Source organism: Nicotiana tabacum, chromosome 13 (genome assembly GCF_000715075.1).
Source record: "Nicotiana tabacum cultivar K326 chromosome 13, ASM71507v2, whole genome shotgun sequence".
Taxonomy (NCBI): Eukaryota; Viridiplantae; Streptophyta; class Magnoliopsida; order Solanales; family Solanaceae; genus Nicotiana; species Nicotiana tabacum.
In genome coordinates this window covers 47,012,351-47,025,165 of record NC_134092.1, presented here as the reverse complement: position 1 = coordinate 47,025,165, position 12,815 = coordinate 47,012,351, and the positions used below count along the sequence as shown (strand labels likewise).

The 12,815-nt window shown below is 37.6% G+C and overlaps 1 protein-coding gene and 1 long non-coding RNA gene across 6 annotated transcripts; both read right to left on the bottom strand.

Moving 5' to 3' along the window:
* Positions 1–2,361: 2,361 nt before the first annotated feature.
* Positions 2,362–5,999, bottom strand: LOC107767842 (uncharacterized). 2 transcript variants are annotated; one of them, XM_016586942.2, is made up of 3 exons: positions 5,166–5,999; positions 3,318–5,084; positions 2,362–3,238 (listed from the first exon to the last, which is right to left on the bottom strand). In XM_016586942.2, the coding sequence occupies exons 1-2, from the start codon at positions 5,559–5,561 to the stop codon at positions 4,659–4,661; spliced, it is 822 nt and encodes a 273-aa protein (XP_016442428.1). In that variant the 5' UTR covers positions 5,562–5,999; the 3' UTR covers positions 2,362–3,238; positions 3,318–4,658. The 2 variants fall into 2 exon arrangements, with proteins under 2 accessions (XP_016442428.1, XP_016442427.1); XM_016586941.2 differs by having other exon boundaries at positions 3,318–5,592; positions 5,733–5,999.
* A 14-nt stretch (positions 6,000–6,013) lies between these two features.
* On the bottom strand, positions 6,014–8,570 carry LOC107767844 (uncharacterized). Of its 4 annotated transcripts, none has more exons than XR_012697999.1 (5): positions 8,055–8,570; positions 7,665–7,772; positions 7,404–7,588; positions 7,200–7,316; positions 6,014–7,127 (listed from the first exon to the last, which is right to left on the bottom strand). It is a non-coding gene; the product is annotated as an uncharacterized LOC107767844 (long non-coding RNA). The 4 variants fall into 4 exon arrangements; XR_012697998.1 differs by having other exon boundaries at positions 7,231–7,316; positions 8,055–8,569; XR_001643999.2 differs by having other exon boundaries at positions 6,014–7,316; positions 7,404–7,503; positions 7,589–7,772.
* Between the last annotated feature and the right edge of the window lie 4,245 nt (positions 8,571–12,815).

The window sequence follows — 12,815 nt, the reverse complement described above, 5'->3', positions numbered from 1 at the left end:
CCTTTACATGTGAAATCTGCTTTACACTTGTTTATATCATAGTTGAACATTTAAAATCTCTGTCTTCCATCACTTACATTATCACATAGGACAATTATAATCCAATAATCCCACGTAGTGTGCCGGGACCCACAGTTATGGACCTCGAAGAGTGCCTAAAACTTTGTCTTCGAGGTAAGTGAGCCTTTACACGATCTTTGATAACACAGACTAGTTAAAACAGAGTTGTTTTCAAATAGGTGCCCTAACGCACCTTAAAATCATTAGGTGGCGACTCTTCTCTTTTAATACCTCATTTAAAAGAGTTGTCACACGTCGAAACCCGCCTTCACGAGAAAATAAGGCGCGACAACTATAAAGTTTACACACTAGGGTTGGTACACTCCTGACCCGCATGAGTTTAAGCTGTGTACGACCCACAAAAAAAGTTCGCTAGGTTGAAAACCTCGTGAGACGTTGCCTAGGCAAAAATAAAACTCATCTTTTTGAACTACGTTATGACTTGATCCTCTTCACTGAGGTACGTAGGCAACTTAGAGTTTTATTCTAAGTTCAGTCGCGTGAGTTTAGAAAAAAAGGGCATGGCATGATGTGAATATCAAAAATTAAAATTGAGATCATCACATTGGTGTCTTGAAATCAAAGGCGTATATTGTAGAAAGAAATAAGGCAAACTACATCAAACCGGGGAAGGCATTTCATTGATTCAATATTACAAAGGTCTGATACATCAATGTCAAAAAAAGAAGATGAAAATATTCACACATCATCTAAGTCATAAAAGCAATTGACGCGAAGAATTGCCCTATTTCATCAGAAGATGATGCTACCACAAAAGTTTTGCGTAGTTAAATCCAACGTGAATTGTGGCTCCATCATATGGCATAATTATGGAATTTGTAGTTTGAGTTCTGGAGGGTCGAGCAATGCATGATGTGGAACTTTGACGGATCCGGAAGGTGTTATTCCTCGAAATTTCTATATGCATGCGAATCTGAAGGTTCAGTGTGCTTAGGTCGACTTCGAGAATTTTTTGTCGATAGCCAGAAAGGAGTTCTGTCATGAAATTTCTATGTGTTGCAGGTCTCTGAGTCACTTTGTAACGGCGCAAATGGATTGCTATTCCGAAACTCCTTGCCCCAGATATGATTTTTGTTGCCGAAAGTATGTGAATCTGAAAGTTTACCCCAGTTAGGCCGACTTCGAGAATTTTATGTTGACAGCCCGAAAGGAGTTCTGCCACGAAATTGCTATGTGTTGCAGGTCTCTGAGTCTAATTTCTAACAGCACAAGCGGATCAAAATTCCGACACTCCTTGCTCAAGATACAATTTTTTTGCGCTGCAAGTACGTGAATCTGAAAGCTTACCACAGTTAGGCCGACTTCAAGAATTCTCTGTTGACAGTCCGAAAGAAGTTCTTCCAAAAAATTTATATGTGTTGCAGGTCTCTGAGTCTACTTTTTAAAGGCACAGACGGATTGTAATTCTGGCACCCTGAGCCCGAGTTATGATTTTTTTGGCCAAAAGTATGCAAACATGAAAAGGTTACTGCAGGTAGATCAAATTCGAGAATTTACTATGCTCAACCGGAAAAGAGTTCTGCGATGAAATTCATACACCTTGCATCACTCTGAGTTTTCTTTCTAACGGCGAAGACGGATTGCAATTCTGATACTCCTAGCCTCGGATATGAATTTTTTGGTGTAAGCGCGAAAAGCTGTAAAGAAGAGGTGTCAGACTTCGAAGTGAGCTTTAGAAATTAATTTTAACCAATTTGGATGGAATTTCGATCTAAAATTTTGACATGTTGAAGACCTTTGAGTTCTAATTATATAAGGTCAAGCGATTTGCGATTGAAGTGTTTCCAGCTCGGGATATGAATATTTTTTAACTAAAGCATGAAAATCTGGAAAGTTAGCACGTCTGATATCTTAGTCATTTTCAACAATTTATCGCAGCTGATCCAAAGGAAGTTTTTCTCTAACTTTCTGATACGTTGCAAAAGTTGAAGTCTAGTTTTTACAGAATTAAGTGGCTGGGGATTTGCATATTCCATTATTCCTACACTAAGATACAATTTATTTGTTAAAGGCATGCAAACCTGAAGGAACTAGTGCGTCGCAATTCATGGCTTGAACAACATTATCTGGTCAAATTGGACGGTGGTTCGATCGTGATTTTACATGTATCATAGCTACGAAGGTGTACTTTTTAGAAATATGGTGTCATGAGTTATAGTAGAACAATATTGCAAAACAAGCACAATAGCTTGAAAAAAGAGAGAAAAAAATCACAATCGAGTTGCAATATTTGACCCAAAAAGAAAAAAATATTAGTGTTATAAAAAAGAAATCTTCAAATGATAAAGAAACAACACTTTTATTTTTCAGATGGAATAAGCAACTCAGTACATCGATGCCTGAAGAATGCAAAAAAAAAAAAAAAAAAGAAAAAAAAAAAGCTAAACATCACTCTACTCAAGAAACAATTCAAGGGGTTGAAAACTACGAATCTGTTGACGACTTGTCTCAACTGCTTCTTTCAACTTGGATAAATTCTCTGCTTCGTCTTCAGACAACAGATGATCTTTCTCAAAGGCAAAAATCTAGCCTTCAGTAATGGTGATGGTCTCTTGATTCTTGGACAACTTCACTTGTTGTACGTTCATCTATGAGTGCAATGGTCTTCTTTCGTTTAGCAATCAATGCTTCTATCTCTTTTTCGACCTTTGCAAAAGTTGCTTGAAGATTTTCTATGTGACCATTTATCTTCTTGTTAAACTCTTGCGCATCATGGAGGCGCTGTTGTGCATCAGAAAGTAATTCTTTTGATGATTTTATAGTGCCATACTTTTCATATGCCTTGTGAAAGTCCTCAACAGAATCCTCCAAAGTAGAGATGTCAATGGCTTTTGTTTCTTTGATCTCCTTGAGAATTAACTTAATACATTTTTTCACCAACTGGCATATATAATGCACCCCACATCTTAGAAACGAAACACATCTTGAGATTAGAGATTGTCTCTTGTAGTTCGAAATTAGGAACATCGGGTGATGACAGACATGTTGAAGGTCCTGAAGCTTTAGGAAGGTTGACTTGAGCACGTGCGACTTCTTATGTGATTGCTATAACTTCTTGAGGAGGAAGAGAAGACACATCAAGACAACTTGGGATCGTGGTATCGTTATCGTCAAAAATGTCATCAAACATGTCAGAAGATGCGTCCTCGAAACTCAGCTTCCAACAAAAAAAAACGTTAGCATGATATAAAAAAATGAGTAATTAGAAATAAAACAAAATGAGAAATGAACTTTACTTGTTCTTCAAGTTCAGGCAATGGCATGGTGGAGCTAGGAACACCATCAAAAAATGTCTCGTTGTCAATAACGATGGTGTCTAAGTCGATAAACGCACCACTTTGATCTTCTAAATCTTTTACCTTCTTCTTCGATCACTTCCAATGACGGTCTTGATCAGCATCACCTTCTGTTGAATATTGGCTCCACTACTGATATTTGTGACTTCACCAACTAAGATGGGGGTTGAAGTTTTATCCTTGCAAAGTGCTTTTGTTGACGCTTGCCCATCATTGTTCTCAAATGAAGTAGGAGGATCCTTTCTTTTGCAAGTGTTGTCTGGCGTAGTAGTCATTTTCAAAGTCGATGGAAACGGTTTATCTCTTTTACCAGCTCGCACTAACATGCCCTTTGGAGTTGCAGACTTCGTCGATAACTTGCTGACTTGTGATGAATCTTTGAGGTTTGCCTTTGACTTTACAGAAGAAGACGACTTTTTTCGATCTTGCAGCTGAGAGTGATGAACTTTGGATGACACAGGGATATCACCACGCTTTGAGAATTTTAAAATGATTTTATTTTGTCCCCCAAAATTTGCTCGACCAGCTAACCACCAATCTACATATCTACGTGTCATTAAGGGCCTCTCGGGACGTGGTGGTATCATAACCGTAGAAGAACTACCAAGTCGGGTGCATGAATCCCAAAGTTGTACCAGTTCCTTTAAAGAGCCATCATATGGTCGTTCTACAAGATAGCCAGGAATGTCTTGATAGAAAACAAATTGCCGACTGAATCAATGACGGTTTTACGTCTCTATGAAATATTCACCATCATGCCTAGCCGTGACATAACTCGGACGGAGGCTAATGAAGTAATCACTCCAAGAACTGGAAAGTTGGCCTTTATCCACAATAGGCAAATCCTTGGGCTGTAGCAAGGCCAATTGGTGAAGATGGCGAGCATCCACATCTTGAAACAGTCGTCGCGCCCCAGGAAGATCAAAGTACTTAACCATTTTCTCTCCAGCGATTTTGCACATACGAACGCCACTATGATGACGCTTAGCCTGGTGGTGAGTGTCAAAATACTCGCTAATCCATCCATCGACATAATGTATGGGAAAGTTATATTGTTGGCGCCCAAATCTGAAGAAGTTGAGATTTCGCTCAAGCCTTAGTAAATGCTCGCTAAGACTGGAATGGCCAATGAAAACTGCTCTCCAGAAGCCATTAAGCTTGAAACCTTGAATACGCTTGGACGGATGTTGTCTAGCTTCTTAATTGGAAGGACGAACTTACAAAGCCAACATGCAAGGAAAGCAGCCAAGTTCGTCTCTTCTCTAAGAGACTCTTCCACGGCTAACTCAATAAAAGGAGCATTATCTTCGTCAGTTCGCTGCAAAAATAACTTGTCAATATAGCTATATGGATTGTGACCCGACCTTGGCTTGTTAGCTCGTTGTTAGACACTCGTTGCGGAGGCTCTTTGTATCTGTTCGGTCCTTTGAACCAAAAGCTCACCCAATCACGAACAGAGACCTCTTTAGAATCACCATCTGAAAGTCGATAAAATGCTAACAGCAAGTATGCACAAGTTTTAGGCAGAAATGGCTTCCCATGTTGATATGCTTGCATCAACTCTTGGGCTGAAGGGACAAGTTCGTCGTAGAAAATCCCATGTATAGGAAGGCCTCCAATCACGTGCGAATCCCACAGTGAAATGGAGATCTCGCCAATGCTAGTACAAGCTGAATTAGTCGACCGATGCCAAAGTTCGCAAAATGCCTGCAACACATTTTTATTGAAGTCATGTGTGAATAAAGAGGAGAGGATAGCGTTGTAAACCTTGATGCATTCCAGCATCACCTTGTTGCGCCGAAGGGTATCTTCCACCCATTCCCAATAGCAAGGTGTGTATTGAACCTCCCCAAAGCCAGAATGAGGACAACTCCAAGATGCAAGACCTTCATCAGAAGGTTTGGGGCTAGCAGACACAGTTGTATGATCATGAGTCGACGATTTCAACAGAAGAACCTTTGTGTTGGTAGCCTTGCTAAAGAAGTTTTCGAGGATATCGAATTCCTCCTTCGTTGACCATTCCGAAAGGTTAAGCAAAGAGTCAGGAGACTGCCTTATTAGCGGAAAAGCACGAATCATTGGGAAATTGGTTTTCAGTTGAAGAACTTTGGCGTATGGATCTTTTTTATTCTCTGCAATCTCAAGATATGGATATGGAATTTCGTGATCCTTGAAGTGCACCATGGTCGCTTGATATAAAAATCAAGTTGTAACTCTCCATAAATGCAAACAAAAAGAAAAGAAAGAATGGAAGAGTTAAAACAAAGAAAATGGCGCTGCCAAAAGAGACAATGCACAAACAAAATATAAAAAAAAAAATTGTCAAGGCACTTAAAGTTGTTAAAGGCAAATTACCCAAAATTCAGGATCATGTTCAAAGTATTATCTTTGCAAATCTAAAAAGCATTTGGGCCTGATTTTTATATCGGAAAAGGGCCTAAAGTGCCCCTGAAGTATCGGATTTGGTACAATAATGCCCTCCTTCCATCTTTTCGAATAAAAATGCACCTACCATTTAACTTTTGGCTCAGCCATGCCCCTATTGCTAACACCCTTTCATTTTAAAAAAAAACTTTTTTTAATCCACGTGTAATATTTTTATTGGCTGAACTTAAAGACCAGCCCAAATACACTAACCCACCCGTAACCCGCCCCCTTTGATTAGAAACTAATAACACTAGATCAACCGACGCTAATAACCAAAACAAACACTACTACCACTACTATCAAAACACTAATTTGCTCATTCCCTTCCCTTAATAGCCCATCCAACATCGACACAAATGACCAAAACAACAATTACTTAACATAAAAAAAGTAGAAATATGCAGAATGTTGAAATGCTTCATCAACATTTGCCACCAACTTCTCAATTCATCATCTTGACGGTGGCAAAAAATACAAAAGTAGCCCATGACCATCTCAATCGATTCACTTTTAATTCCAAATTGGAACCTTTCTCCTCCAAGGCAGATGTTTTGTTCAAATCTGCAGCTTTGCTACGAACCATATCAGCCACAGTCTGCTTTAACTTGTTCTTTTATTGATGAAGGGCATCCAATGAAATTTTTTGATTAAGAATAAACATTGACACATGAGGTAGAAATTGTTCATCGCGCCATTCCCAATAACGACAACCATTCTTCTCAGAACAACAACATAATCTACGACCGCCATTCATAGGTGTCGTAGTAGTAAAATGATTGGTAATTAATCTGCAATAACATGTACGGGAATCACCTTGGCCAAGAGAAGAAGCAGAAGAAGAGTAAGACATTTGAAACTAAAGGAAGAATAGTTATTAATGTAAATTTCAAAAGAAGATACAAAGTTGGGAGGTTGGGAGATGGAGAATTTGAAGAACCTTAATGAAAAGAGGAAGAAGAAGAAGTTGTTGTGTCTTTAAAAAATTGGGTTTTTGGGTTAAAACGAATTAAAGGAAAGCGGGTCGGTAATAGGGCGGGTTACGGGTGGGTTAGTGTATTAGGGCTAGCCTTTAAGTTCAGCCAATAAAAATATTACACGTGGATTAAAAAAAAGTTTAAAAAAAAATAAAAGGCTGTTAGAAATAGGGGCATGGCTGAGTCAAAAGTTAAACGGTAAGTGCATTTTTATTCGAAAAGGTGTAAGGAGGACATTATTGTACCAAATTCGATACTTCAGGGGCACTTTAGGCCCTTTTCCATTTTTATATTATTGCTCTAGAAGTCCTCTTTCCAAAGGCGCAAGAGGAATGAGGTTTCGACGTGTCTGCAAAGAAATATGATTTTTTTAGTCGGGGCGCACAAAGCTGTAAAAAGCAGAATGCCAGAAATCAAATACCGAGTTCAAACAAGTATCTGTACAAATATACTTAGAATCTGGATCTGATTTTTGTATATATTGTAGTCGCAGAAGTCCTCTTTCCAACGGTGTAAGCGGATTGTGGTTTGGACGTGTCTGCAGAAAGATATGATTTTTTTAGTCAGCGCGCAAAGCTGTAAAAAATAGAGCGGCCAAAATCCAGAGCTGAGTTCAGAAGATTACCCGCGTAAATTCACTAGGAATTTGAACCTGATTCTGGTGTAGATTGTAGTCTCGGGAGTCTACTTCACGACACCATAGGTGGATTGCAATTTCAATAAATCTACCAAAAGATATATTTTTTCTCGTGAAGACGCGCAAAGCTGAAGGATCAGCAACTGAATTCGAAGTCAAGTTTTGAAAATCACCTAAAAAATGGCAGCTACTTTTATATATGATGTAGCACCTGCAGCATAGTCCCGTTTCAAGAATTTGAGGTCGTACCTGGTGCTAGTGCTTGGAAAAGAAATTTATGCTCGCCAGAATGAAGCAAGGTGTTGCTGCGACGAATGATGTTACGCCTCCGACACTGCTATTAAAGATTCCATAGGCCTTGCATAAGTGATCAAGGCTATTAGTGTCTACTCGATGAAGGCAATGTTCAGTTTATTAGCTAACGACATGAAAATTAATGAAGTATATTGTGCAAGAACGGAGTCCAAATAACAAACATCTGGCGTGCATTATATTAACTATATGAGTTGGGCGTCTAATTGGTATTACAACTACTTGCTACCGGGGATATAGGAACTCCATCAAAGATTTTAGGTAGCAAAGGAACAAAATTGAACAATGATAATAAAGAAAGCCAAACAATTTCGTAGAGAGAATCACCTGTCAAATGCTACCATGCAAAGAGGGCTCAATGTGTATCTTAACAAGTTTGGATATATACTTATGCATCGTGATCTACTCTTTTATAAGTGTAGGAAAGCAGCAGGTAAACTCAAAAGAGGCGGGAATCGCATGATAGGGATAACTCCATCCGAATCAAATTGAGGATTTCAATGAAAAACATTTTGCGTAATAAAAAAATTAAAGTCTATCCTTGTTCTGATAAGGATGTGTTTTGTTTCATGATTAAGGGAGTAACGAGGTCTGGAATTACCGCAGGCTACCAACAATTCGGCTTTGCCTCGCTCCTACTCAATCTGGGCTCATATTAAAGCCCCAAAGCATAAGGATTTTATTTCAAGTAAGTTCTTTTGGAAATTCTAAGTCATCTCAAGGCCCAAGTTGACCATCATTACCAATACTTCAAACCTAATCGTCGACGTTCGACAAATCTACACAGCCAAGTCTTGAAGTAGGAGCATTTGTGACATGCGAATTTTTATGGACTAAAGTATGAGACAAATTCCTAAATTCAAGAAATGGTTAGCCTAAATCAAGTTTAATTATTTAAGTCCAACATGGATTTAAATTAAATCTGATTTTATTTGGGCTCGCTTATTTAATTGAACTTTAAAAGATGAGCCCCTTTTACTTGCCCGAAGTCCAAAATGGCTAAAATTACATCTTAACGCCCAAACAAATTCCACATGCCAAATTACATGGCGCCAAGTCAAAAGAAATGACCAATAAAATCTTGTCACGTATCAAGCGACATGGCATGACAAATCAAGTAAACTGGCCAATAAAAGCATGCCAAGTGTAACTAAATGAGATAGGTTCATAATTCAAATGGACCAATCAAATCATAGCAAAAGTTTTTGGCTTTATCACAACTCTCCTATTCTACCATTATAAATAGAGAGCTCCCACAAGGCTAAAAGCAGAACACAGAGAGAAAGACATCAAGCAAGTTGGAGAAAAGCTGGAGAAGCTCCAAGCAAGCATCTAAAGTCTTCTTCTACATTGGCGATCTTCATTCGTAAAGAAATTCAACAACGGAGTACAAGTCAAGAATCCAAGAGGCGGCTCCAAATATTCCCTTCGTGATAGCTAAATCTCAAATCATTGTTCGTGACGATCATCAAACTGTCAATGAAGGATCCCGTGCTTTCAAGAACAAGCCAAGAGCCCTTTAAGCGACATTTGTGAGGAGAAGAATCAGAGGACGTCATTGGCATATCTAGTGACATTCTGAAAATTGCAACCCAAGTCGACTCTTCATATTACATTTTATAATTTGTAACCTTTTTCTTATCTTGAATATTACATACTCGAAATTTGTTATTGCAATTATTATTATGGGTGTTTTTTATTTTGGATGATTTTCTTGAGCTTTTTGTGATAGTCGCACTGTATAGAATGAAGAGAATCATTTACAGTCATCAATCTGGTGGCAAATAGTTGTGAATCGCCAGAAATTTACAGGTAGAGATTTTACGTATTTTTCTTTTGGGTTTTTTCCATATGATGTATCTAGGGGTTGAAGTATCTCTGAATGAGAATTTCAGTTCAATGTGCGTAAGAATATCATCTGGTGGCTAATAGGTTTGAATGGCTAGAAATTTACAGGTAGAGAATTCATGTATTTTTCTTTTGATTTCTTTTTTTTTTTACATGTGATGTATTTAGTGAAGTATATATCTCTGATTGAGAATTTCAGTTTGTTGATTTGTAGTGAATATATGTTAAACTTTATCGAAATATTCAATGTGTGTGTAGGAATAGCATTTGAGTTGAGTAAAAATGGATTGTGTTGCAAGAATGAAGGAGGGTGTCACGTGAACAGAGATTTTTCAGAATGGAGATGCTGTGTTATATAATGAAGAACAAAAATATAACAAAAGGTAAAAAAAACTACTTATATAAGTAATCATAATAACTCTAGCAGTTCTTTGATAATACTTAGAAACAGGTACGTATAGATTCTGTGTCTATTCTAAAATCACAAGGTCACTAATCTGATCGAGAGAGATATATGGGTTTTGCTTTTGTGCATTTTAATTTTGAAGTATGATTTCTAAGCTTTACCTTTGCTAGCTATCTATTTCATAAAAAAGACCCAAAAAATTGTTCTTTCCTTTATTTTTGTGCCGGTGATTTTGCTTTATTTGAAGAAACTTTTTGTAAGAACGATTGAAAAAATATTTATTCTGTTGTGATTTATTTTAGAAGTTTTTATTTTTCCGGTAGAGTGTTATTATGGTATGGTACTTTTAAATTTTACTGTAAAGGTGATTTTGTTGCTTATGCATCATACATTGAAACTTGTATTTGTTTATTATGCTTGGACAGTCACGATCCAAAAATCTACTAGTCGTGATGGCACATAGCTCATCCTGTTAGGTAAGTCAAATAACATTAAACATAACTCAAATAAGAATAATAGGAGTAAATAAATAAAATAACTGAACTTCTATACATATTCCAAGGATTGGTAACACAAATCATGAGCTTCTAAGACTTAGAATTTACAAAGCTGGTACGAAATAAATACATCATCTGTTCGAAATATACATAAACAGATTGGTAAAATTAAAGTTACCGAGGACAAGTGGCAGCTATATCCGAAAAGCAGGTACATCTTCAATGCCAGCTCCCATCATACACAGCAACATTAACTCCGAGATCTGCACGCAAGGTGCAGAAGTGTAGTATGAGTACAACCGATCCCATATACTCAATAAATAACAAACCTAACCTCAGGTTGAAAGCAGTGACGAGCTCGGAAGACAGTTGAAGTCCAACATCAATATCCAATAACAACTTATAATAATATTATAAAGACAATAAAGGTAAATAACTTAAGAGATATATTTTCGATTCGTTCACGGTTAAGGGAAAGTAAGCATGCATCTCAAGTATAACAGTCAAGTCCAACTCTTACCATCAAAATCAACTAAACACGAGTTTAACAGAGAGCCGTATTTGTCAATTGACAAAACCAGATAAGTAATCTCGTTTACAAATTAGAATGAGGAAAGCACATATCTATTCCTACATGGAAAATATACATGTCCAGTCATCAATTATCATATACCGTCTAGGATGAGGAATATATATTTCTATGCCTATGTGTCAAATATACATGTCAAGTTATCAATTATCATGTACCGTCTAGCACGAAGAATGTACATCTCTATGCCTATATGTCAAATATATAAGTCAAATAATCAAATGTCATATTACCATCTAGCATGAGGAAAATGCATCTCTGTGCCTACATGACAAATATTGATGTCAACTCAATATCATTACAGTGAAACCATCAAGACTAACCACACTTAGCACCCTCACGGTGCCTGGCACAAGGCCCTAACCATCACACACATAAACACTTAGCACTGTATGGGTGCCTGGTATAAATTCCCTCATCAAAGCACGTATATAAAATACTATGCTTGCACCCATTGTTGGTATGTCAGACTCCGGAGGGGCGGATCCTGCCCAATCGCTAATCATAATCACATATCCCATCGTGGGGTCTGGTGCACGCGTAGCCTCAAAATCAATACAACTTAGCCCAATGTTGGACCTCGCATACGCACAACTTCAATATTAATATAACTGTTGCGGCGTGCAAACCGACACAACATAACCCACAAAATGAATCTACGGATCATATCAGTCATCAATTCGCTCAAGTCTCCATATGACAGCATATCACATAAACATAATCCAATCATATAACACGAAATACCTCAATGTTCCTCAAATACATCTCAAAGTCGTGTCACGTACAAAGACATAAATAACATGTGAGATAGCATATCAAGAATGCACAGAGGTAGATATATAACATGTGGATATAACAATCATGACTGAAACATTATGACTATGACTAAGACAAATAGCTCAACAAGGCAAAATAGCACTATCGGGTCTCAAAGAGTAAATCAGATAGCCTAGACATGATTTCTAGCATGAATAACAACTCATGTAGTCATACAAATGGAGAAAACATGATATCAAGAAGCATAATAGCAAAACAAAACATATAATAGCCTAAGAAATATCTGGATCATGAATACCCCGGTGCACGCATAAACGTCTGTCACCTAACACGTGTGTCATCTCAACTCATCTCAAATATCATAGTTCTCAAGGATAATTACCCTCAAATCCAAGTTTAGATATGTTACTTACCTCGAACAAGCAAAATTCAATACCGAGCAAGCCAAACAATACTCCAAAAATACCATCCACTGCGAATCAACCTACGAATGACTTAAAACTAGCCAAAAGCAACTTAAATACATCAAATAATGCCAAAGGGAACAAACCCAAACGATAAAGGTCGAATCTTTCATCAAATACTCAAAGTCAACTAAAACGTCAACCCGGGCTCGCACCTCGGAACCCGACAAAACTCATAATTTCCGATCACCCATTCAATTATGAGTCCAATTATACTAGTTTCACTCAATTCCGACTCCGAATCGATGTTAAAAATCCAATTATTCACTTTAGGAAAGATTAGACAAAAACTCTCAATTTCTCTTTTAAAACCATCAATCAAATGCCAAAATCAAAGATGTAATTATGGAATATAATCAAAACCGATTCGAAAATACTTATCCCAATACATGTGGTGAAAATTCTCTCCAAAATCGCCCAAAACCGAGCTCCAAATCTCACAATATAATAAAATGAACAAACCCTCGAATATATAATGCTCCACCCAGCATTTCCGCATGTGCGGTC